The sequence below is a fragment of the Camelus ferus genome, chromosome 13, assembly GCF_009834535.1.
Source record: "Camelus ferus isolate YT-003-E chromosome 13, BCGSAC_Cfer_1.0, whole genome shotgun sequence".
Taxonomy (NCBI): domain Eukaryota; kingdom Metazoa; phylum Chordata; class Mammalia; order Artiodactyla; family Camelidae; genus Camelus; species Camelus ferus.
Window position 1 is genome coordinate 35,009,946 of NC_045708.1, and position 26,349 is coordinate 35,036,294.

At 44.2% G+C, this 26,349-nt stretch overlaps 2 protein-coding genes across 2 annotated transcripts in view; both read right to left on the minus strand.

Moving 5' to 3' along the window:
- Nucleotides 1–8,889, minus strand: part of BEND5 (BEN domain containing 5) — a 46,866-nt gene extending 37,977 nt beyond the window's left edge. Inside the window, exon 1 of the mRNA XM_032494237.1 lies at nucleotides 8,464–8,889. Within this exon, the coding sequence (XP_032350128.1) occupies nucleotides 8,464–8,689 (226 nt within the window). The 5' untranslated portion in view covers nucleotides 8,690–8,889. The remainder of the gene's footprint in view (nucleotides 1–8,463) is intronic.
- AGBL4 (ATP/GTP binding protein like 4) overlaps nucleotides 1–26,349 on the minus strand; it is a 1,086,468-nt gene that overhangs the window by 217,031 nt on the left and 843,088 nt on the right. The window lies entirely within an intron of this gene.

A 26,349-nucleotide genomic window follows, 5' to 3' on the forward strand; every position in this document is an offset into this window, starting at 1 on the left:
AGCTAACTGCATTCATCCATTCAACATATGAGTAAGCGCCTACTGTGTGCCAGGCCCCATGCCAAATTCTTTACTAACATCAATATATTTAATCCCCATAATAATTCTTTTAAGGCAGAAATTGAGGCTCAAAAAAGTGAGGTGGTTTGCCTAAGACATAAAGCTATGAAACAGCAGAGCCAGAATTTCTAGTTAGGTCTGCATGACACTCAGGCCCTGTTCCTATAATCTAATTATCTTATAGGAACAAAAGAAAAATTACCAAGTTTTTCATAACTTCCTCAACTGAACAAAAAGGCACCTACAAAGTGGTGAGTGTGTCAGTATAACTTCTCAAGTGTCTGCCCTTCCCCTAAGCCCTTGCCTACATCATGGAGGATGTTGTGATAAACTTCCAAATTGGACTCAGCACTACACACATATGACTTGATGCCAACCTCCTGAACTACAAGATAATCAAGACCACTAAGCTCTAAATGATCTCCAAAGAGAGTCCCTATTCAAAGCCATAAAATATGGTAGAAGCTGCTCTTCAAAAATATAGAAGAATTTGGTATTTTTATTAACCTGAGAGGGAGAAGCATCTCATAAAACTTACCACTGAGGAAAAAAATGGAGGCAAGATAGTAAGCTAATAGTGTTTTAGAAAACAGGAGGGTTGACAGGAAATCCAATGCAAGTCTGTCTTCAAAACCCTGCAAAGTCTTAAGTTTGCATTAAAAACATACATGCCACAGAACAGGCACTGCACGTCTCATTCTCTGGCCTATGGTGTTTGTTTTTATAAAATCCAAGGCAGACAAAATTCTCAAGTTTCAAGGATTGTATCTAGCCAAGACAACAAGATGATGAGTGTCCTGCTGTGGTAAAGCAGAAAGAAATCAGAAGACATGGGTTTGAGGTCTGGCTCTGTAACTCACTCTCTGGGTGATCAGTCACTTCCTTTCAGTTTTCTTTTCTGTAAAACCTGGGGACTAGACTAGAAAACCTCGCGAGGTCCTTCCAGGTGTGTAACCATGGGCCAGGCGCAGGGAATTCTAGGACTCTTTCTCTTCTGAGCAGTGAGCACAGGGTCAGAGTAGATGCTCTGATCCCTCCAGGTGGGCTCCTTTGAAGAAATGTCCTGCTGAGATCATCCTTTGGAGAAGAAACGCCAACCAGGTTCCAGCAGGTCTCCCTGCTCTCACTCCCACAGCGTGACTGGCCTTGGCACAGGGCTGGGGCACAGACCAAACTAGGAACCTCAACCTAAGTATAAAGCTTTGTCTAGCTACCCTCCTGTGCTTCACCAGGGTGCCAAGTAGCCCCACCATAAGGTCACAGTGTACAAAACATGAGGAGAGATGGGAAGCCTTTCATGCTAAAGTTAAGCCCCAGGAGTACTTACAACACACACAAGTTAAATTTTAAACCTGTCTGCTCCTTACATGTGCTTGGTTCCCTAAATCGCTCCTTCCTACGGATGGTGGTACCCACCACTAAGCAAGCTGTTCTCTCAACAATGCTTAGCTACCGTAGTCCTTATCAGCTGCCTATATTTAATGAGTACGTTCCATGTGCCAGACATTTTTCCATATGACTTTGCTAAATAACACAGTGGGCAAATAGCTGATTACTATCTCTATGCTGCAGATGAGCACCTGAAACTCAGAGAAGTGAAGTAATTTCTTTAGGGTCAGACAGCTTATAAGTAGCAGAGTCACAATATGAACCCAGACTTCTGACCTCAAAGCTTATCTTCTTTCAGCTTTCTAACACTTTCTCCTTGATACTTAAGGAAGTGACCTAGAGGTCATCTAACCAAATTCTCCCTTAGGGCAGGATTCCATTCCAGAATAGCCTTGACCTGCCCACCACCTCCCATGACAGGAAGCTCATCACCATGCTGGAAGTCCTTTCCATTGTTCATCTACTCTCTCTACTATTATTTTATCACTCCCACCAACCACTATGAATTCCATTCTCTGGACCTAATTTTGCTTTCTGGACCCCAAAACACAGGTCTGATCCTTCTCCCACTAGGGCAAAATTCTGACATTCAAAAACCACCAAAATATCATCCCACGCACATCTCTTCTTCTCCTGCTTATACAGTTAGCTGTCCTAGCCTACGTCTCACCAGTGAGTTCAGAGGGAAAAGTAGCCACTGTGTAGTTAAAAGAAACAAAAACAAGCTTAGATCTGGGATACAAAGACTTCTCTCCTCATCTGATTTTCAGGACACCCAGCTCTCCTGGTTATCACCTGATACTCAGTCCATCTCTGGCTGCTTCTTCCCAGTCACCGTTGTGGGCTCTTCTTCAGCTGTGCCCTTAAAAGCTGGTGTTCTGAAGAGTTCTGCATGATTCTCTGACTCTGCACCCTCTCCCACCGTGACCCCACCACTCCCATGGCTAATGCTTCCACACTGGGATCTTCAGTCCAATTTCAGAGTGCTCTCCTGAACCATGGACCACATGCCTAACTGTTCTCCTGGAGTATCTGCCCAGATGGCCCATGGGCCCTTAATATTCATCTTGTCTCAAACTAAACTCGTCACCTCCTCTTTCAAACAACTACTCTTCTAGTGCTCCCCATGCAGGGAGGAGAACTCAGATCACCACACCATCATCACACACATCACCACAACCAGACAGCTCCCAAGTCCCAAGGATTCTCCTTCCTTAATCCATCTCAGATCCATGATGATCACTGCCACCTTAGTTGAGGTATCATACTTTTTGATTGAACTGACTCACACTTCTCCACAAGCTTTGTGTATATGGAAAGACCTCAGCCCACTGCCTGGCACCTATAGCACCCAATAAACAAATGTTCAAATAGCTCTCTTCTCCTGGGTAAAATAAGAAGCCCTGTCTCACAAGGATATAGACAGAGTACGTATATGGTAATGCCTAGCACTGAACCTGGAACCTGGTGAGTACTTAATATTTTGTAAGTTAGTCCTTGAAGGGAAGAAACAATGCTTATTTCTTCTCCTGCATTTCCCTCCAGTATAAGACTAACCACACAGTATAACTCAATACCTGGGAAACTTGAACCAGAGAAAAGCTCTTCACGGTATGTATACTTTCCCGGTAAGCATTTTCAAATGACGACAACACACATCTCTCTCTAAGGAGCTTAAAAGACAAAGTAGGTAGGCACAGTAGAAAGCAAATAAATCTTGGAGTCAAAGATCTAAATTTGAATTCCACTTTTCTGGTGTGTTTTTAAAAATAAAAACTAGTGTGCTCTTGAATAACAAAACATCACACAGAAGAACAAGACCTCAGCTTGCCTGGGGCCAGTTTTTCTTTCATCCTGTGAACCAGAACTCTGAAGTACTCTGCAGCACATACTATTTAGTTGTAACAAATACGTGGTTCTTAAACAAGACAAAGCACATCAGATGGAATCTTTAATGGTTAACATTTCAGTAGAATCTGCAACAGATGACAGCAGGCAAGTTCCAATCTTTGCTCCAACATATATCAGCAGAACATGTCAAAACCTAAATTAAAAGTTTTCACTTGCTTTTTTTAAAAAAAAAAAATCCTTTTGTTGGCAGTCTCCCACTGATTACATGCAACAATCTTTGCATATGAAATCGGCTAGTCCCCTGCTTCGCTGATAACTTTGTAGAAGTTCCAAAGCATTTCTGGAGCAAGTGATCTATTTGGACCAACAATGCCAAGCTGGGACCTGAGCCCTGAATGAGCTAAAATTACCAAAGCAAGAAGAAATTGGCTTTGGAAGCTATTTCCCCCAAGTGTGGGGTTTCTTCTAGTCAAGGGAGTGATAAAAAATGTTGACTTTTTCCAGATGAACAAAGTTGAATGAAACCTCCAAGTCTCACTGCAGGTTTCTGTTCTGAAAAACAAGTTGTTGCTACAGAGGTTCCTGTTCTTCCTACTTCTTCTCCTCAAGCATAAAAATGCACCTATCTTCCCAAAGCTGCTGAGCTCAGCTTGGGCTGACTGGAGTGGACTACGTGCTGGGCACTGTGATGCCCAGACAAGGAAGGCAGGCCCCTTGTCCTGAGGAGTTCACTGTCTGGCAGGAAGACAGGCACATTCACGACTAACCAAAACAAGACACAAAATACTAAGATCCATAAGCAAGGAAAAAGTAAAATTAAAAGGAGAGTGCTGAGGAGGGAGAGTCTCCTCTGGGGACAGAGGGTGGAACAGGTGCCAATATATTTGTCCACTCCTCTATACTACATCCCACTGGACCACAAGCATGTCACGTGCCTGCCTTCCCCACTGGAAGGTGATCCCCGTGGGCAGAGGCCCCATGTCAGACAATGATTAATCCACCCTGGTTAGCTCAACGGAGTGCCTAAGGGTATGTTCTCAAGACAGCATGAAATACTGCAGTTCTCGGGGAAGCAGGAGAAGTAAAGTAGGGCTGGGGCTGCTATGAATGCTCAGGCTGAGAAGCTGAAGTTTTATTTAGTGCGAAACAGGGAGCTATAGAAGGTTAAGGAGAGCAGTGAATTGACTAAGACTGTGTTTTAGAAGATTATTCTGACAGCAATTTGGAAAATAGGTTGGAGGTAGGGTGATCAGTTAGAAGATGGCTGTGTTGGCTTAGATGAGTAAAAGCTGGTGCTAGCCTGGGTGCAGGCAGTGGTGGTGGAGCTGGAAAGGAAAGATTTAAAAGATAAAGCCCATCTAGAATGGGTCCTTTCTCTGTGCTCCCCCAGCGCCTGGTTTCTATCTCTACTTAGCACTTGCACTGGGTCCTAAGACTACACACGCTCTGAGGATGGTACCCATTTCTTCCTTATCACACCCGCAACAGAAACCCTATATAACAGGGCCTGAAAAGTGAACTCTTGTCTCGCCTGGATTATGCCGTCCTTTCAATCCCAGTACCTCAGACGGCATAGGTGCACTGGAACATTTGCTTATTACAGCACTGGGTCTGGTGTATAGGAAGGAGGAAGGGGACATTTGACAAGGAAAGAATTTAGCACACCCAACTAATAATAACACAGCAGAAGTGCTGGGATGGGATGGCATAGAATCTTAAGACTCTGGGCTTACAGAAAATAGTTCTGGCCCTGTAAAAAAAAAATAATAATAAAAAATAAAAATAAAAAATTCAATACCATGAGCCCAAGTAGCAGGCTGGATTGCAGTTAGATGATGGTAAGCTCTCCAAATGGATTGCTCTCATTTTTACAAGCTGTTTGGCAAATAAAAGAGTGACTTAGAAGAGACCAAGTCCAAGGTGAGCCAAGTCTTGAGTTACGTGGACCCTTCATGGAGAATGGTAGCTCCTTTGAGATTTCCTTGAGAAAATGATAACTGAGCAAGGAGGGAGGCTGGTAAGAGAGGAAGAGGAAGAGACGAGGCTTGAAAATTCAGCACCGAAAACTGTTCTTGGGCTTGGAAACTTGCCTGGAACTGTAAGCTGCATGGACAGTTCTTCTATTTCCTCTCACTCCTCCCCAGCATGCTGTGTGGCTGAGAGGAACATCAGCTACTCTACAAAGGAGACTGCCAAGTGGGGGCCTGGCACTGGAGGACCTGGGTTCCAAGTCTGGCTTTGCCATTTGTTAGCTGGGAAGCTGCAGAGGAGTCTCTGAGCCTCAGTGTCTTCATCTGTACAATGGAAATAGTAACAATCGTGATCTCTACCAACAGGGTCCCGTGGAGGACTAACAGAGATAATGCATAAGCTCAGAGCACAACTGTCAGTAAAGATGTATTTCTTTGTTTTCCTTGAACTGAAATCAAGGCTACACACTGGTGTCTGACACACACAGAAAGCATGGTGCAGACCACTATAGGCTGGAAAATGCAAAGTCCCACAGCAGTTTGCTTCGACATCCCTGGACACAAGAAGAGGTACACTCGTAGACAGCTCTGGGTTGGCCTGGGCAGAGTAAAGTATCACACTTCCCACCAAAAGCCATAAAGTGGCCCTGAAACTGCCTCTGAAACCATGCTTTTGATGCCAGAGAGGGATTAATTACTCATGGCTAATTCACAAAAACACAGCCATCTCTGCCTCTTGCTTAAGGGCTCACCTCCTCACATTTGGTGCCACAGCAGTGGTATTTACACCTAGGAGATGCCAGAAGATGAGCTCTTTGAGATGAAGTCACTGCAAGCAAGTCTCAGAGCGACGGCATCCTATACAAGATAGGCTTTCAAGACACACAGGAGAGAGTTCTTCCAGGATAAATGAATTCCCAAACCCACCCTGGCCCTTCCAATCAGGTCTGCAGCCAGGACAACGGCTCCATTTTAAAAATTAACCAGCTGATTGGAATTCTAAATGTGGTCTAGCCAAGCTCCAGTTGTTTCTTTATTTCCCCCTTTCTCCTCCCAAGAAAATAACTGAAGAGAGGTGGGGGAAAGTGCTTTTCAACTCACTTTGCTCAAATTGGCGCCACGCTTCTTCTCTGGATCTACTCTGCCAATTTCCAGATGTTGCCCAGGTTTTTTTTTTATTGTTTGTTTTTAATAACCACAGAGATTTATCAACATTCCAACTTGGGGGATGAATAGCCTATAGATTCAAGATTCAGAGACCTCAGATCAATAACTACATGTGTCTTACTTAAGAAAACTTTTCTCAATTTTCAAAATCAGAGTCTGTGGGGGTGCCATCTGCCCAGCAGCCTCTTTGCAGTGCTTGAAGAGCCAAGCACAGTGTTTGTGTTTACTGAACGAATAAATGGATGAATAAACAATCTCTAAAAAAAGGAAAACAGCCACTACATACTAAAACACATACATACCACTGACTCCGGACACACATCACTTCCCCACTCCTAGGGCCCTTCTAGATCTAGGAGTAAAACAGAATCATCAAAAAGCATGCTTTCTTTACTTCTAGCAAAGGGAAATTAAGCTTAAAGCCTAGTGACAACTTCCTCAAGCTTACACTGTACTCTTGAGGGGAAATCTTCTAATCCCTGCTTCAGCTAATTAAAAGCAAGGAACCAAACAATATAAAACCCAATCAGTTACTAAAGGTTTCTCTTTTCTACATACTTTCCCTCATTCTGGTTTGTTTGTTTGTTTTCTGGCCCCAGGCATGCCCAGGTGCTATGAGTGGGTCTATATCCCTCTACCCGAAGGCTTGTCAGGGAGGTGGTAAGGATACAGTCTGTCCAGAGGGGCCCCAGATGCTCATCAGTTTCCAGCTCTTCCACTCCTCAACTCTGGCAAGCCTACTTTCCAGAGGCAACAGGAGGTGGTGGAAAGGAACTAGCCATAGGACCCTAGAAAAGTCACTTCTCTGTTTCGAGTCACAGTTTCCCTATTTGCTAAATTTAAATACATGACACATGCTAGATTCATCTTTTAAGCTAAAAGTGAGAAAGCAAAGGAACTTGAAAAAAAATAGGAAACGTCTCAAAACTACAAAATACTAGCAATATCTTCATTCAGCTCCTAACCCCAGTTCTTCCCTTCCAAATGGAAGGCAGGGTAACTTACTGTCTCTGCCCACTCAAAGGTACACCCTCCTTACCAGCATTAGCTAAAAGGCTGCTCCCCAAAACAGAAGTGATACTTTCTTTTTCCTCTCATGTCTGTACCCTAGCCTCCTAGCACTAGCTAGGAAAGAGGGCCCACTGACTTCTCCTTACAAAGTAAAAGGTGCCTCAGTAAGGCAGAAAGAACTTGGTGAAGGAGGCTGGAGGGCTAGTTTCTTGTCCTATCACCAACTGAACCTCAATATCTTCATTTGTCAAATAGGGATGAAACCACCTGCCTTGTCTATTTCTCAGGGTCCCAAGAAAGCAGGAATGGGAGGTCGGGTCTTATCCTGACCTAGAAACTCTTCCCAGGCAATCAGCTCTCACTCAGGGAGCCTTCTGGGAGATTCAAAAGGGGTGTGGAGGCTAAGGGATGCTGAGTGCCACTACCTCTTTATCTCTGCCACCTAGCCAGGGAGGGGCAGGAGAGAGTGGCACCCAGTGCCCAGGGATCAAGGCCTCTTCATGCTGTCCAATGATAGCCCAGCGGGGACAAGGATGTCATAGCTCCCCTCTGTGAAGAGGGACTCCCACCTGGAAGAGTCTGACAATATCAGCCTTGCCTCCTCGCTCCCAGGAGGTACCAAGGGCCTCAAAGAGAGAATCAGACAGCTTGAGAAACTTAAGGAGACAGAAGGAGCAAAGAGGAAAGGAACTGAGAGAGAGGCAAAGAGAAGGTGAGAGACGAAAAATGAAGGTACTAACAGGCGAGGAGAGAAAGGGAAAGTGAAGGAGTCAGAAGAATAGAAACAGGACTGGGGCAGACACAGAGCGATGGAGACAGACTGACAGCGCGGGAGTTGTCGGGGAGGCGGGGAAGACAAAGGGGACCATCCCGTATTTTTAACTGGTCTGGCCTTCCAGAGTCACCCTGTCCCCCAAAGAAAAGCAGAGGGGAGGGGAGGCGGGGGCCCGGAGCAAGCAGTGGCTTCCCCCGGCCCCCGCCCGGTCCCAGGGTCCCTCCCGGCCCGCTCGCTCACCTGCCAGCGCCAGGATCTGGGCCTTGTGGAGCAACAGCGCGCCCCAGTCGCGGGGGGCGCGCGGGGGGCTCTCGGGCCCGGCGCCCAGCTCCTCCGGGCCCCGGTACACGGCGTACACCTTCTGGTTGTCAAAATCCAGCCGCGAGCGGGGGCTGAAGTCGCGCACGCACGACACGGGCAGCGCGTAGCAGACGTTGTCCTCCAGGAACCGCACAAAGGCGTACATGGTGGGCGCCGGGGGCGGGCCCCGGTCGGCCGGTCAGCCCGCGGGGCGGGCGCGGAGGTGGGGACCCGGCGGGGGGCGCGAGTCGCGCGGCCCGGCCGGGGGGCGGGGGCGGCTCCCCAGGACCCAGGCTCCCCCCGCTGTTATTGTTCCTGAAAGCACCGCTCTGCCAATCGGCTGCTCTCGCCTGGGCGCGGAACGGGGAAGGAGGGGAGCGGGGGGCGGGGGGCGGAGGAGGGGGTTTGGAAGCGCACCGCCACTCACGGAGTCAGACCCGAGCAATCACAGCCGGAGTGCGATTCGCCGAGGGAGGGGAAAGGGCAGAAAGATTGAATTGCAATAAAGATAATAACAATAGCATTGCAGGGGGGAAAATGCATTGACTAATAAAAGTCGCGCTGCGTGGAGGATTTGTCGCTTCAACAATCGCGCTGCAAAACAAATTGCATTGCAACAAAACTGCATTGCAAAGGAGAGGAGAGTGTGAGAGATGAATGCAGGGTGGGGAGCAATTTTGTTTGGATCTCTAAGTGAAAACTTGCACTTGCAAGCGAGGAGAATTTTGGAGTATTTCAAATAATTTTAACCACTCTTCTCAGCTCCTTTAGTTCATTTCCCTCCTCAAACTGCCAGCTCCCCTGTGGGGAGGGTCAGCCAGCCAGAAATGTTACCCCAGAGCTGCCAAACTAGTTCTGACCAGAAACTGGGGCTTATCTGGGATTTCCAGTTGGACCAGCTGACTAGGGTGGTGGAGAGTTTGTTAAGGGCCCCTCTCAGCCAGAGGGAGCCGTGGTGCCCCTCTCCCCCTGTAGTCTTCCTCCAGTGAAGCCCCCCTCCACAGCCTACCTGTCTCTGAACTGGGACTTGTTGGAATGAGCAGGGAGTGGAGGGGTGCTCTGAGGAAGGCAAACCCAGGGCTACCTGGGCATTTCTGGAGCACCTAGAAGAGTTTAGGAATGGGATTCCCTGGAATAGCAGTCTTTGCTCTGTCCCTGGTATCACAGGCAGAGGATAATCTGGAGGGGCTTGTGTTCCTCCAGGCAAGCATGAACACCAGCCTCAGAAAAAGGGCTGACTGGGCTCTGCGACATAGGAACCCTGTCTCATATTAGAGGGGTCAGCATCCTCACACTGATGCCTCTGAGGAGGTGGGCTTTGTATCAAATATGACTGCTTCTATTCCCATTGCCTAGCACAGACCTGGCACTTGATAGAGGCTCAATGAATTCTGGGTGAAAAACAACAGTAAATAAAAATTCACATTCCTCCAGCCATCCATACTTTTATTCAAGTAACCAATACTTATTGGGTATGTGCTACATGCTAGATTCTGAGCTAAGGACTGGTGGTAGAGAGATGAGCAGACAGGGTAAACACCTGGATCCCTTGCAGTGTTATTGTACCAGAAATTGAGTCTCAGTGTTGGATCCCTGTGCCAAAAGTAGGTTACTATAAGAATAACATATCTTCTTTGTCCTGGAAACTCTTACAATCTTGTTTGAAAGTATTAAAAAAGTATAAGTAAGTAATTATGTTATAGTGAGAAAAGTATTCTCATACAGGAATGCTGAATGGTGGTGGCAGACTGAATTAAACATTATATATATTTAATTCATTTTAATGAACTCAACCTATAAGGGAAAAAAACAATAAATATTGTTTCTTAGTAGTGGTGGGTGATTTTTTTTCCTTTGTGTGTTTACATTTACATATTTTCTACAATAAACAGGTATTACTTTATAATCAGAAAGCATTAAACAGTATTTTTTTTAAAGCACTGTGCTCACATTTCAGATCAGCTACACTAATGATGAAATAGATAAGCTGAAAACCTCCAATTACTTCACTGTGATTGGGGGAGTGAACCCCATCAACACACAGCTCCCAGACCCAAACGTATAGGTCAGATCAAGTTCCCTTAAACCAAGCCTCTGGTATATATGCGGTGACAGGCAGACATGAGAACATGTTGTCCTGATGCAGATGTTGGACCTTTATTGACCCATATACTTGTGGAAAAAAGAAGAGCCACTCTGAGTTGTTCCAGCAGATTTACCTTCATGATTATGATTTCTTTGGACTGATCTTATATGGGTTTTTATTTTAAGAACACATTCCTGTGGTGGTCAAGGGGAAGTAATATGTAGCAAGACTTCTGATAATTTGCAAGATGGATCATGCAGAGTTGGCCATATTTAATGAAATACCATGAAGCTCCAAACTATGTTTGCAAAATAATTTCAAGTAGCACCATAGCCAAGCTCCTAGACCATCTAGATGAGAGTGACCCCAAAATATATTACCAGTCTCATCTCTTATCACCTTCCTGGTCACAGTACACTCTAGACACATTAAACCAGTTCACATTTCCCAAAACAGCATGTTTTATCAGGTCTCAGGGCTTTGTGCTTGTTCTGCCCTCATCCTGGGAAGTTCTTCCTCCTGGAGTGCACAGTGTCCTCAACTTCCTTCCCCTGAAGGCCAGCTCAGATGTCACCTCCTCTGTGAAGCTTCCCCAACCAGCCTCTCTCCTCAAGCACTTGCAATCTCTTTTCTACTATTTTGTCCCAGAACCTTTTATCTTCTCTCATTAGAATAAGCTCTTTGAGGGGGGACAAAAAGGCTATGTAACCTCAGCATCTCAGGATCCTCGCACAGAGCTGGGGAGAAAATGCTTATAAAACAAACCCATGAAAGAAAGATACAGCTTGAACAAACCTCTTGCACAGTTTTTCTGAACACCTGTCCCTTCTTTTCAAAGTGGGGAGCTGAATCCTAACTCTGTCTTTCCATTCCCAGTGACCAAAGTCCAGAACACTGATTTCACTCCTTGTGAGATAGACACATCCAGGAATGTATTAAATATCATTGCACCGTCAGGTTCAAACACATTCCTCACCCAAGTCAGTGTAAACAGTTCTGACAGGGGACAGTTCCATTCCTCAAGAACCCAGAAAGAAGAAAAGAACAAATAATGACATGGATGCCAACAGGGTAAACATGGACTCAGTACAATTTGCATGTAGGTGCACAGAACAGATTGTAAAGTAGGAAAAGCTGGCACGGGAAGCTCAAAGAGACATCCTTCAGCATCCTAAGGGCAACAGAAAGACATCCTGCTTCCTGTATATCTCACATAGTCAGTCTTTTAACACAGCTTCTAGAGAACTACTAAGTGTACCTCCTCTGTCCTGGTTAAAACTGAGTCAGAGTACCTCTCTGATCCAGGGACTGTAGCCCCAGGCTTTACACATACCAGAAACTCAAGATGTTGATGATTCATTGATTGGCAAATAAAGACAGTTCAAAAGTACAGATTTCAGATTTAAAGAGGTAGTTAAAAATGTTAAGTTCAACCAAATCACAGTGGAATCCCCTCTTCAATACCCCTGCCAAATGGTCATCCATACACTTCTCATACAGTTTAAATGTTTACTACCACCCTTTAAATTTTGGACATTACTGACTGTTAGAAAGGCTTTTTGAGGCAGAACGTTCCACCTTGTAGCTGCCATACTAGGTTCACCACCAAGAGTCTCATACCAGCCCATCAGATATGGAAAAACTTGGAATCCTATCTTGTTAGGATCTTGTTTGTCTTCTTCCCAGACATCTTCACTTTCTTCACCTGTCTCTTCTCATATGACCTGGTTTCAATGATGATAAAATGTAATACCTACTTTTCCTCCAAAGCTTACTTATAAACCAAACATGCCAGGCACCAAGTATACATGATCTCAGTTTCACACCGAACCCTTGAAGTGGGTATTATTAGCCCCATGATAGAGTTAAGAAAATTGAGACCTATGGCTAGGGAGAACCTGGGGCTCTGGGGAATCCTGGAAGGCTTGTGGTCATGTTTTGCGTTTTAGACATTTTAGACTAGAAGCAGTGTCGAGGAAGGACTAGGCAGAAGCATGACTGGGGAGTGGGAGGCCTGTGATGAGGCTGACTGTCCTCCCCCTGCCCCTCCCCTAACTCCCTCTTTCTACAGGCCAAATGTACTTTGCCTCTCATCCAAGTCATTTTAATGGAGCAGAAAATGTACACATCTGGGGCAGCTTTGCAACTGTGTCTCCTCTGCGCTTTCCTGTGGAGTTCTGCAGAGCCTTGGGTTAATGTCAAGCCCCTTCAGTTTAGCCAGCCGAAGCATGTTCTGTGGCAGCAGGGGGACTTATGTTTCATATTACTGCATGGAATTCTCAATGTACTTTTAAAACTATTTTAAGGAGACCTAGGTTCTGTGAGTTTTTAAAGCAATTGGAGCGTGTCTTTTCAACCTCTCTGCTAATGATTGACCACATTTTTTCATGATTTTGCCTTTTTTCCCTGTGATATTTAATGTGACTTTTCAAGTCTTTGCTCTTTAAATTTTTAATTTTTTTTATTCTACCCAGAAAAGTAACTTGCTGTGCTATGAGCTCAGGGCCATTGTCTTCTCAAGCCGACTCAAGGAAGTAATGTTGGTTCATGGCCACGAGGATCTGGAGCTACTGGGAGGCTTAGGGTGGGCACCACCCTGAGCTGGGTACTACCACCCCAAAGCAGCAACATCGACCCAGTATATCCTTGTGAACTTCTGATGGTGAAGTCTGGTTGAGTCTAGTGTGTGGTTTTGAGCAGGGGAAGAGAGGGACAGACGAGAGGGGGAAGAAGGAAGAAGAGGAGCTACATGTTGAGTACAACCACAAAGGCCGGTGAACACTGCCTGGAGTTAGAGGGAATGCCAACTTGTCATATAGATGACAACCTAGAGGGTCAAAGGAATATGGGCTTTGGAATCAGACCAGTGGTTAAGTCCTGACTTTGACACATATTTTCTTTACCTTTGGGCAAGACAGTTCACCTCCTTGAGCCTGTTTTCTTATCCATAAAATGAAGCTATTACTATATATCTTCTGAAGGTATTATAAGAACTGGGGCAGGAGTTTTATTCTGTGTATCAGGATCACCTGGGGAACTTAAAATAAATCCTACTCTTAGGTCTTATGCCCCAAGATCCTGATTCAATTGGTCTGGGGATGGAGCCTGGCATTGATTTTTTTTTTTTTTTAATTCCCAGGTTATTCTAATCAGACAAGGTTGAGCACCTCGGAGTTGGAAGAACTTAAGGTAACATACTGGTCACATAGGAATCACTCAAAAAGTTCGAGATACTATTTTCAGGGAAAACATACAGAGCTCTGAAGTGTCTATGTAACTTCTCTAGGGCACAATAATTTCTTCGTTTTAAAAATGACATACCAGTGTGAAAAGAAAACAGTGTATTGTAGCCTTAGGTCCTGGATCCAAATCCTGGCCTAATAAGTAAATCCTACCCTTACTAAGTGTGTGGCCATAGATGAGTTTCTTCATCTATCGAAGCCTCAATTTCTTCATGGAAATATTAATACAGCATCCTAGGGTTGCTATGAGAATCAGATGAGATAATCAATGTAAAATGCCTGGCACAGTGCCTGACACATAGTGAGTTCTCAACATAAATGACGGTTGCTATTATTGTTATTATCATGATTATTATTATTGTTACTAAAGCTCTTACCCCATGCTGAGAGTACAATGCCTAATAAACAGTTATTGAATCAAGTTGAATATAATGAACTGAACTATGCTGATAATTATCCAACAAGCACCTCGCAGTGTTTCCAACCTAGTGCCAGCCCCTTTAAACCAGAGTCTGCGGGCATGGGTTGTAGTCACCAAAGAAGCTTCCAGATCTCATGTGTTCAATAGCCTGTGAGGTGACAGGCCTTGCCCAAACCTGCAGCAAACACTTCCAAGGTAATGTGTTTGGACCCATTCGTTCTTTCAAACCGAATTTTTGAGTATTTTCTTAGAAAAAACAAAAAGTCGTATGCATCACATAAAATGTAAAATGCAGAAGTGTTTACAGCAATGAAAGCCTTGTGAATAGGCATCCTGATGTGATCAAGCAGACAACACAACAGTCAAGTTCAACCAATCAGGTCTCAGCTATATTTTGATCTCATGTGGGTCACACTCAGGAACTGGTCACACCGATGATCTAAATCCAGGCATTTCAGTCTAGGAGTGGGTATTCCACACAAACAGCACAAAGCAAGTGAATTCCCAAATGGCTGGAGACCAGAAGAAGTTTATGAACAGAACTTCTTCCAAGTTCTACCTTGGAAGAATGCAACTTGCCTCAACTATATATTTCAATTAAGGAGCAATTAGTTTTAGAAGCTGCCTCTGGTTTCCTTTATTAAATCAATTCATTCTGTTACTTACCAGCTGAAAAGTCACTTCTCAAGGAAAGGTCTCCCTGATTTGCTCCTCCCATTCCCCTCCACAGACTAGCTCAGCTCCCCGTTACGTATTTCCACAATTCCTTATGTTTTTCTTCATCAAGTTTTTCATAGTATGTAACATGTATTCATTCTATGTTTGTCTATCTCTGCCATTAGATGGAAGCTCCACTAGAGAAGAGACCCTATTTTTTTCTTCATTGTATCCTAGCACCCAGCCCGGCATGAGGCAGACCTTACACAGCACATGCTGAATGAGAGGATATCTGAAACAGAACCTGGAGGACAGAGATGTCCCCAAAGGTGAGGAGGGAGAGGTGTCCCAAGGGCCCCGTTCTGTCCCTCGGGGTCTCACCTTCCTCTTGTGAGAGTCCCTCTCTTTCTGGGTTCCCACCATGTCTGGCTCACACCATCTGGCTCCCCAAAACTTCTTGTTTCCTGCTGTGGGCTGGATGTCACTGACTCATTCTAGTCTTCTGATGATGCCAATGTCAATCTGGGAGATAACAGGGCAACCACATGCTAGTTCTTTGGTTACCATATCTGCTCACCTCAAGCCCCCAGGCTCAGAATGTCTGCCCCTCACAGGTCCTCTTAGGGCCAGATGTACCCCACATTATCATTCACTCTTAGGCTTTGGTTTGATAACTCTGGGCTGCCATCCTGGGTCAGAGGCACAAAAGGGAACATTCCTTCAGGGAATTATGTCATCTCAGAAGCACACATAGTTGCACCACACATAGCAAATCACGATTAACTCTGATTTTCAAACCACATCATAAATTTAGTACAAAGCCTGAAGAAAATGAAACTAACAATTACTGATCTCTATGATAAGAACAATACTGGTTGCTTTAAATATATATGTATATATGTGTGTGTGTGTGTGTGTGTGTGTGTGTGTGTATATATATATATATATATCCTTTAATACTTTCAGAACACACACGAGGTTATCTCCATTTTTCTGATGAAGAAACTAAGAATTGGAGAGGTGATAGATTGTTTATAGCCACACAGAGAAGAACTGAACCCCGGTTTATAGATCCAAAGCCCAGTTTCAAGGGCTCTTTTGATAAAGGCTTTGCCGCAGAGTTTCTTGAAGTAGCAAGGAGTTGAATTGACTGGAGTTTAATCCTCACTCCCCTTTCTTAGAGGCTTGAATCCTGACTAGAAACCTGAGAACTAGATTTTATGGGAAAATCCAATATCTGTCATTCCAAGCATTCCTAAATGATTCTGAGAATACTGATGGATTTGACTGTATTATCTGGAGTTTCTCAAATCATGGTCTCCTAACTCTAGACACCCTGGATTTTTCAAGAACTCTGAGGTTTCTAACTGCTCAAGCAGATTTCTACAGTCTTATACCCTCCTTTGATGACCAGGGACAACCTACTGGGTTACTAACCAACTAACCCATTACTTCATGGTCTAGGGGCAGGCTCCTCTAGGCCACGACCAAAGAGGATCATAGAACTCCAGTCAGAGAAATCTCTGTGAGAAGTGTCCTCCCCTCCTCCCCCTCTTCTCATCCTGCTATTTATTACTTGGAGGAACAGGAACAAGAATAGCTGTGAACCTTTGTGGAATGTTCACCTCATGCCAGGCTTTACACACATCTTTCATTTTATCTTCCAAGCAATCCTGGGTAGTAGGTACTATTAGTAGCAGCCTCATCTTAAGGTTGAAGAAACTCAGGCATAGGAATGTTAGGTAACTTACCCAAGGTTATAGGAGTAAATGGTGGAGCCAGGATTCAAACTCAGACTACTTGACTCTAGAGCTCCAACCATGGACTTCTACCCCAATTCTGGCTCCTCTGAGTCTGATTCTTGCCCCAGTGAGGATGATCTGTGCCTTTCTAGCTAGGATGGGTAGACGAAGGATCATTTATCCTCAGAGGCTCACATGCTGGTTTTCTAGGGATGTCCAGACCACCTTAATTGATCCAGGTGAGATCCTGGCAGGTACTATCTCAAAAAAAAAAATCCTGGAGTTCATTAATCTTTTCATCCTATGTTGTGGTGGATAGTAATGTACTAGATTCAATCTATAGTATAAGGATGGCTTTCTTTTATTTACTCAAAATCAGTTTCTTAATTTAGTAGGGCCACCTATTATGCCAACCCCAAAAAAGTTCTCGACCTCTAAGTTTGTCTATTATGATGGAAATTGACTCCTACATACAACATACAACACATTTGTTGATAGTTCTTTTCCATACACTCCTTTAGTGCTGATGGTGGGTGAATTGGTGTGCAGAATATCAAAACCCTACCTACCCTTCTTTACTATCAGGCACACCTTTATTATCATGGAAAGTAAATAGCTAGAATAGAGGAAAAAGAGATAATCAGTTAAGAGTGAGGCATTTTTTCTAAAACACAGGACGGACAGGTGCAAGACACACGAGTATGTGAGATTCTGGATAAAGTGGTTAGAGAGTTTAACTCAACTGGGTGGCAGATTAAGTAACTGGACAGGCCCCTACCCCCACCCTCTAATGCACCCTGTCACTTTGCTGGGCCATCAGATGGTCTCCAATCACTGAGCTCTGCTTCTGGCTCGGGGACTCACTGTGGAAAGGCAACTTGACCCAGAAGGGGTTATGAGACAATAGGAAAGTAAAATATGCACAGGTTTTAGATTCAGATTTGGGTTTAATTATTGCTTCATCACCTTGAACAAATCTCTGACTGTCAAGGTTTTCAAGTGTCAAATAGAATCTTATGAAGACTGGCATGAGGTCTAACCGACTATGCATGTAAAATGCCTGGCAGCCACAATGCCTCACACACAATAGGTTCCAAAAACCATCAGCTGTCTTTTTTATTCTCATTTTCTGAGAAAGTCTCTACTACCTTTTCTTTTCAGGGGGTCACAGGGTAATGACAAGGATGGATCCCCAGAAGCCAGTTATTTTGGAGTCAAGTATCTTCCCCCTTCTCCCCCCAAAACTGGGCAGCATTCCTGCAGGGACGCCACCAACCAGCCCCTTCCTGGCCAACGCTAGGGCAGTAGGCCTTGTTTAAGAAAGCTGGAACCTTAGTAAAATCTGCACTTTTATAAAGTTTTAGGACTTAAGCTGAGTTTGGGGTTTTATTGTCTGTTTTTAAAATTATGTTCAGATTTTGTATATTTAAAACATGCCTTTAAAATTGCGAAACACAGTGTTCTCAATCATAAAAAAAGGATGAATTTTGTTATGCTTTTCTATTCCCATTTCTGGGTTCTTTTTTTGTCTCCTGATATGAATTTTTCTGTGATGCCCTGCCTTATGTCCTAACTTATCTGGGATACTAGCTGTGAAAATTTGGGCAAGATTCTTAACTCCCATAAGACTGCCTTACTCATTCATTCATCTACCAATGAACTATTTGGTGAAGGTTCATTATTTGCCAGAAGCTTTTATTAATACTTGGGATACAGCATAGACTCCAACAGACTCTTTTCTTATCTATAAAATGCAAAACGAAACTTTTAGGATCGTTGAGAAAAGTGAATGAGATAATATATGTAAAAGAGAGGAAGAAGTGAAGAAAAGGACTAAAATTTACTGAGCTCCCTACTCTGTTCCTGGTGATGCTAGGTGTTTCACATGCAATGATCACAACCTTGGAAAATAATTGCTGCTATTCTTGCTTTACAGATGCATCAACTGAGGTTCAGAAAGGTAAAGTGAGGGCCCAAGTTATACCCTGGATTCAAACCTAGTGTGAAGTTTCCGCTCTGCTACATTGTCTCCTGTGGTCCCTGGCATACCACTTGACATTCGGTAGGTATATCAGTTCCCATCAGCAACTCCGCATAGAAGCTGGGAGGCTGTACTCCTCTTCTTGCTAGCTGATACTTCTGATAGCACCAGTTATGATTTGGGTAGATTAAGGGGTACTTGAGTGAAAAATCCAAATCTTGTCCCCTAGTTCCTTGGGGAACAAGATGTAAAGAAAATTCATGAAATTCAGGGGATGGAGAACATATATATTAAGCTTATGAATTTAAATTTCCTGCTGGAATAGGCAAACAGTTATCAGTAACTCCAGGTTGTCAAGGGGAAGGGCTCTGTGGTCCTCTGGCATCCAGACTCATTGGCTTAGGAGACAGCTGGGACATAGACTCTTGGCAAGAGGAGCATTCTTTTTCTCAAGCCAAACCATCTCTGCTACTGTGACCTTTAAGGATGAAATGTTCAAAAAGCTATCCCTCTGACTCTTACCACTCCTCAAATGAAGGCAGACCTCAACTGCACAAACAACTAGGTACATTTTTCCACTTGAGATGCTCAATATCCAAGGAAGAAAGAGTCTTCTAGGAAATGTTCACTTAGGGCCTGCACACTTTCAAGAGGCTGGAAGCAGAGTAGGAAATGAGATCACCCTGCTTACACTTGGCAAGGGGGCAAGGGGGCAGCAAAACTGCCACAAGCTAAATAAGCTAGACCTGTACACCCTTTTCTCAATCATCTCTCTGTTTGGACAGGTCACAGCAAGAGCACAAAACAGATTTACAAGCGTAGGAGCCAGGTAAGCACTACTGACATGGTTTTAATTTTTTGAGCAAATACTTATCTTCGGTATTAAGAAAAGGAAGGGCCATGACAGAGAGTGCTTGTTGCCACTGAGAAAACTTGCGAGGGTTACCAGAATGAAAAGGTAGACGTGAAGGAAGCAAAGCAGAGCTCTGTATGCAAAAAGAGGGAAAAGAAAAAAAATCTTTTCCTTGGCATAGAAAAATTTCATCCTGAAGGTTCTTTTTCTTTTTCTTTTCTTGGCAATGTAATAAACACCTCAAAATAGTTATAAAACGGAAACAGATTCTATAGAAACCAAGAATAGTGACTTCAGAGAACTTATAGTCCAAACCTTTCATTCTAGAAATAATAGAACTGAAGACAGAAGGACAATGATTTACCCCAAGTCAAAAAGTTTGTCTTTGACCAAATCAGTTCTGGAACCCAGCTTCTGGGGGCCTTTCCTCTGCCCTATATTGCCATGCTTTCTCTTGATTACAAGAGAAAGCTTTCAGAAAAAGGTGATCTCATTTATGTCCATGGCATTAGATTGCCTACCCTTAGACAACCATATAATTCATCACTTTCAAGGTTTAGTACCAAGAAAGATCTTCTCCTAGTTGAGGGGACCTCCCAATTCGCTCACCTTCCCCTTGAAGTCTCTCTCCAATCCTGCTGCCATGTCTGAGTGGCCCCCTCTGTGCTGCTCTCTATTCTCTTGCCTCCATCAAGGGGATTCTCCAACACTCTGGCCAAAGCATGAACCCAACCCATTTTGTTGGGGGGTAGGGGGTGGGAGGAGGGGGTTGCCCTAAGCATAGCTGATGTGCAGTCTGGACTCCCAAAGAGGCTTGACTGAAACAAAGATGAAAGAAAAGGCAGCAGAATATAGTGGAGTGATCTGAGCTTTGATATCAGATAAACCTGAGTTCAAATCCCAGTTCCACATCCCATCTGCTGTGCAGGCCTGAGCAAGTCACTTGACTTCTCTGAAGTTTGGTTTCCTTATCTGTGGTGTAGGGAGACTTATCTCCCAGGGTATTTGATACAATTAAATAAGAGAGTATACAAAAAGCATCCAGCCCAGATCTCTGCACACAGTGGGCACTAGAGTACACAAAGCATTAAAAAATGTATGATTTAGAAAGCACAGGTTTATAGTCAAAACTCAAAAAACTTTCCTGGACTACTTTCTCTGTGCTAAGCGTTGTGACAGAAACAAATAAGAAATGGGCCTTACCCTACAGGAAATAATGTTTCCTTGGTGTTATGGGTTGAACTGTGTCCCCCTATGAAAGCTGTGCTGAAGCCCTAATCCCCCCTTCCCATATCTGTGAATGTGACCTTACTTGGAAATAGGGTGTCTATAGATGCAATCAAGTTAAAATGAGGTCATTAGGGTGGGCCCTAATCCAATATGACGGATGTCCTTATAAGAAGAGAAAAAGGGCACATGAGGACAGGACAGAGACACACAGGGATCATGCCATATGACTACAGAGGCAGAGATTGGAGTGATGCAGCTGTAAGCTAAGGAATGCAAAAGGATGGCAGCCACCACCAGAAACCAGGGAGAAGCAAAGAAGGATTCTACCCAGGACCTCAGAGGGCACACAGTTTTGCTGATACCTTGATTCTGGACTTCTAGAATCCAGAACAGGGAGAGAATAAATTTCTGTTGTTTGAAGCTACCCAGTTTGTGGTACTTGGTTCGGCAGTCCTAGGAAACCAACACAATTGAAGAGACATGCAAGGGAACCAATTCAATAATTATAGCAGAAGTGGAATAACATTCAGTTCCCTGAGCTGAGCTTGTTACATTTGTTCAATTATGTAACCTTGGTGAAGCCAGGAAGAAGGCTTCTTGTGAGGCTCAGTGCTAATGGAGGTAAGTGTAAGTGGAGGTAGTTTGTCCAAGGAAACAGCCAGCCTGCGTCTGCCTGAGGAAGCAAGGAGGGCTTCCTAGAAAGCATAGCTGGAGGTGACACCTGAAGGATGGCTAGAAGTCCTGCAGGTGTGAGAGGGCAGGGAGGACAGACACCATTCAGGCTAGAGAGCCCAGTGTGTAGCAGAGAAGTGTGAGCTAGTTTTGGAATTATCAGGAAACTACAAATATTTAGGTACTGCTTGGAGCACAGTGCCATTTATCTGCCGTCTAGACTTTCTTCTCCACTTTTATATCCCACAGCCATCTCTTATTCAAAACGCCCCAAACTGAACTAAACCCTTCTTTCTACCCCGACTCCTATCTCCTCCTATCTGTTCTTCCCCCGCCTTCCCTGATTCGGTGAGTGCTCCACGTGCCCACCCAGCCAGCCGGGCTAGTGGTCTCAGAGTGCCTGCATACTCAACTCTGGGAATGGACTTCCTTTTCATTTCTGATTTACACAATCATTTCTGAGCTTTACCATCTCAGTTCTGATGGATTCTCACTTGGCACAAGCTCCCAACACTCCAGCTGTGTCTCTCGGCCATATTCCGTCCAGCCAGGCCTCTCTGCCAGATAATTAATGATCTGTAAACAAATGCTTAATTGCACCAGGGGAGCACATAGTTAAAGAAACGTGATAAAGCAAAGGATCTTTCTTATAATACGAAGACTATTTCTCTCACAAAACCTACCCCACCCTCAATTTGTGATTTCATCTGGATTTTCACTTCACATATTAAATCTAAAGCTCTCTTACAGCAGAATCCCCAAAACACAAGAACAAAAACTTTTCCAAGGGACAGATGGTATTATCCTGAGGGGCAACCATGTCAGGTGCTTCCTAAGACACTCTTATCTTTCTAAACCCAACCCCTTTGGCCCTTAGACTCAAGAATTGGGCACTTGCTGGGGGAAAGGAAATTTTGGCTACTGGCAACAAAGGGAAGGAAATGTGGATTTATTAAGAATCTAATATGTGCATGGCTCTTATATTTATGTTCTCTCATCTTCCTCTTCACACTAACCCCATGAACTGCTACCCACTGTATAAACAAGAAACCTTACCCAAGCTAGTGCCAGCTTGTAAGGAAGATGACTAATGTTGAAAGGGTGCCTGAATTAACCAGAATGAGATCACTGTCCCTAGGTACACTCTTTCAAGCTGTGTGGGTAATCTAGTCACCACACTGCCTTTTCTAAGTGCAGATGAAGTCCTTAGTCAAAGAGTAAGCCTTCTGCCCCAAACTGATTCCCCAGGTGGGTGGGCAAGAAGCTGCAGTGGAAACTTTTCTGTTTGCTGCTGCCTTGGGGCTCTACCCTCTTGCTGGGAGTCAGTGGTAGGTGCTACTGTGGGAGGGGCCAATCCAGCCCCATGGGCCCTTCAGAGAGGAAGCAACTTGGCTCAGATCTGAAATTGAACGTCCTCTGGGGAGTTTGAAGAGGTGGTTTTTGTGCAGTTAATAATGGCCCGGCTGTTTCAGAAGAGGAAGCACAACAACATTTTTAGAATAGTTAGTGGGGTGCGACAGAACCCAGAAAATGTACCCACAGAAACCCTCCCCCTGCTTATTTGTTTAAGAAAACACTCCGTGTTCACAGGGCACCTGCCCAAGGCCAGGCTCTGTGCTCTGTGCTGGATCTTCAATCTCTGTCTCTTGGAGGGCCCCTTCCTATCTGTGCTTACACACACTCAAGTCGTGCCCAGCCTCAAAAAATGACCAGAACCACCTCAAAACCCCTGTCTAAACTTGCCTTTAGTTTCTTCCTTCTCTCCTCCTCTTTACAAGCAAAACTTTTTGAAAGCAAGTGCAGTCCACATCTCCTATCATCATTTACTCATGTCCCATTCACTCCTCAACCCCACTGCAGTGTGGCCTTCACCTGTACTGAACCTGCTCTCTAAGGTTATCAATGACCTACTGAATTCAAGGTCACTGCATTCCTTCATTTGGTCTCAGCAGCATTCACACTGTTGATCTTGTCTCCTTTCAGAAATGTTTTCTCCCCTTAACTTTAGTCATCTTGATCTTCTTCCTACCACCTCTTCAGTAAGCCTCCATTTTCATGGTAGGCTTCTCTTTGATCCACATCTTTTTTTTTTTTTTTTTTTATGAGGGGGAGGTAATTAGGTTTATTCATTTATTTGTATTTGGAGGAGTACTGGGGATTGAACCCGGGACATCATGCATGTTAAGCATGCGCTCTATCACTTGAGCTATACCCTCCCCGCTGACCCACATTTTAGATGTCAGTATTTCTTAGAATTTTCCCCAGAGTTCTGGCCTTCTTCTTTTGTGTACTCACACACTTAGAACAGACTTCTGTCCGAGCTCCTGTCACATATACAGCTGCTTACTAGACAACTGGACCTTGAGGTCTAAATGGCATCTCAAATATTCCAAATCCATCTTTTCAAACCTTTCTCCCCAAGCCCATTTCTTCTCAAATGTTCCCTATTTTAGTAAAGAGCACCATTACCCACTCATGATCAGGCTAGAAACCTGTGAGTCCTTCTAGACTCCTCCTGTCAGTCACCAAGGTCTATTGATTCTGCCCCCATAAACAGCTCTCAGATCTGCCTATACCTCTTCTTATCCACTGTATTCTACTGTACTTTATATTTCTCTGCTTTTTATCTTTCTCTTCCCCAATGTACCCTCCGAACAAGAATGATCTTTCTCAAGTGCAAATCTAATCACGTTACTCCTTGAATAAGACCTTCCAAAGGCTTCTTGTCTATCTTCAGATAAAGCCCTGTGGGATTTAAATCCTGTATGGTCTACTCTCTACCAGCTCTCTGGGTTCAACTTATGTTACATATTCCTTCATTCTTTGCTTCAGCCAAACTGGCTGCTGCTTGTTTCCCCTTCTTTTCTCTCTTCTTTTAACTTTGAGATAACTGTAGATTTACATACAGTTGTTAAGAAATAATCCAGAGATCTTCACCCAGTTTCCTCCAAAGGTGACATCTTACATACTGTATTACAATGTCACACCCAGAAAACTGACATGGATACAATCCATTGATCTTATTCACATCACCAGTCTTACATGTACTCATTGTGTGTGTGTTTAGTTCTATGCAATCTTATCACATGTGTAGGTCCACATGACCACCACTACCATTAAAGGACAGCTCCCTCAGAAGGATCAAACTGGCCTTCTGAGATTCCTTCAGTGGGCCAACTTTCTTTTACTTTCAGGTCTTCACACAAGCTGTTCCCCCTATTTGTAACATGTTTCCCTAATTCCCTTCATTTGGCCAAATACAATTTATCTTTCAAGTCTTAACTTAAACATCAATTCCTCACAAGTACTTTTTCTGATCCCCCATTTGTTTAGGACCCTTGTTCTCTGTTCCATGGGCCCCCTGTATTCCTTCTCTCCCATCATAGCACTTGTTTTCTCATGGCTCAAGAGATAAGAGTCTGGGTGAAGGCAGAGGTTGTGTGTGGTTTGTCCACTTGTACATCTCCTACACCTAGCACAATACCAGCAACAAGGAGATTTCCCAAAGTGGGCAAGGATAATGAATTCATGAAAATTGATGAGTCAGGTGAGTTCCCTCCTTTTAAGGAGCTCCCAGGCATGAAACAGGAGATTCTAATATGTGAACTAGTGCTGTCTTGGAGGAAAGCACTGGAGGTTGTGAGGATCTGGAGTATCCATTTTTCTTGCAGCTTCCAGATATACAGAGTTGGGCACAGCCAGGACCAGAAGAGTCCTCGAGTACATGTGTCCAGAACGCTTTGCAGTTTGGCAGGGCAGCTTGGTAGAGCAGCCACAGTGATAATGAGCCCAAAGGCCTGACATCAAATACCTCAACTGGACAGTTTTCTCAGTTCCATAACCACAGACTGAGCAGCAGTCTTGATCACAGACTACGTCCTGATATTAGTCACATGATGAGCTTTGATCTTGGCACAGATCCTGACACTATCCAACCACGTGATAAATAGGTAAGGTAATGGCAAACCTTCGGGCAACATACTCTGACGCAAAGAAGGCAGAACCCAAAGCATGTGTCCTGTTTGGAGGAAGGGGGTGTCAGTGACATAAATATCCATTTCACAACCTAAGAAGAGAAATAGAATTGAGTCTTGAAGAGTTAAAGCTGGAAGGGCCCTTAAAGGCATTATGCCCCCTTACATCACCTTTTATAGCATAGAGAATGGGGATTCAGCTTGTTGTATATAGGAATACAGATGTTAACCCGTTTCATATCTAGCTTTAGATGCAAAAGCCCTTATTCCCATTTCTGAATCTTCCCTAATTAATTTTACCAAAGCATAACTGATCTTTGACTCAGAAACATTAAACTAAAGATTTCCCCTGGCCTCCAGCTGGCCCTCTCTGATAGGCTCTCCCCCACAGCCAGAGTGATCTATTTAAAGCACAAAGTTGGCCAGGTTACTCTCCTGCCTAAAAACCTCCAGTAGCTTCCCATCACCTTCAGGATAGAGTCCAGGTTCCTTGGTCTCCAGATTCAGTAGAGCCCTACTTTCTCTCCAGCCTTATCTCTTGCCTCTCTTCACATCTCACTTTACTGAGCACACCGTGCTGTCTTATGCTTATACTGAAGCTGTGCCTGTTCCCAGAATGGATTTCTCACCAATCTTTGCCCAGTGAACTCTTTCTTAACCTTCAAGATCCACCTCAGCCATTATCTCTTACAGGGACCCTTCCCAGAACTCTTAGCTTGGGTTACTGCCCCTCCCCCATCATGTCATTTAGAACATTTGATGGGACATCTTACTTATGAGTCTGCATCTTCAGCAGTTTGCGCTTCTGAAGGACAGGAACTGCACCTTTATCATTCCTTTCCTCTCAGTGCCCACCATGGGACCTGACACACTGGAAGCCCCAGATGGCTTCTGATGGAAAAGGAAAGCGATTCCACAATTAATGCTCATTGAGACTTAACTGTGTGCCAGGCAGCTGTGGGCTTCAA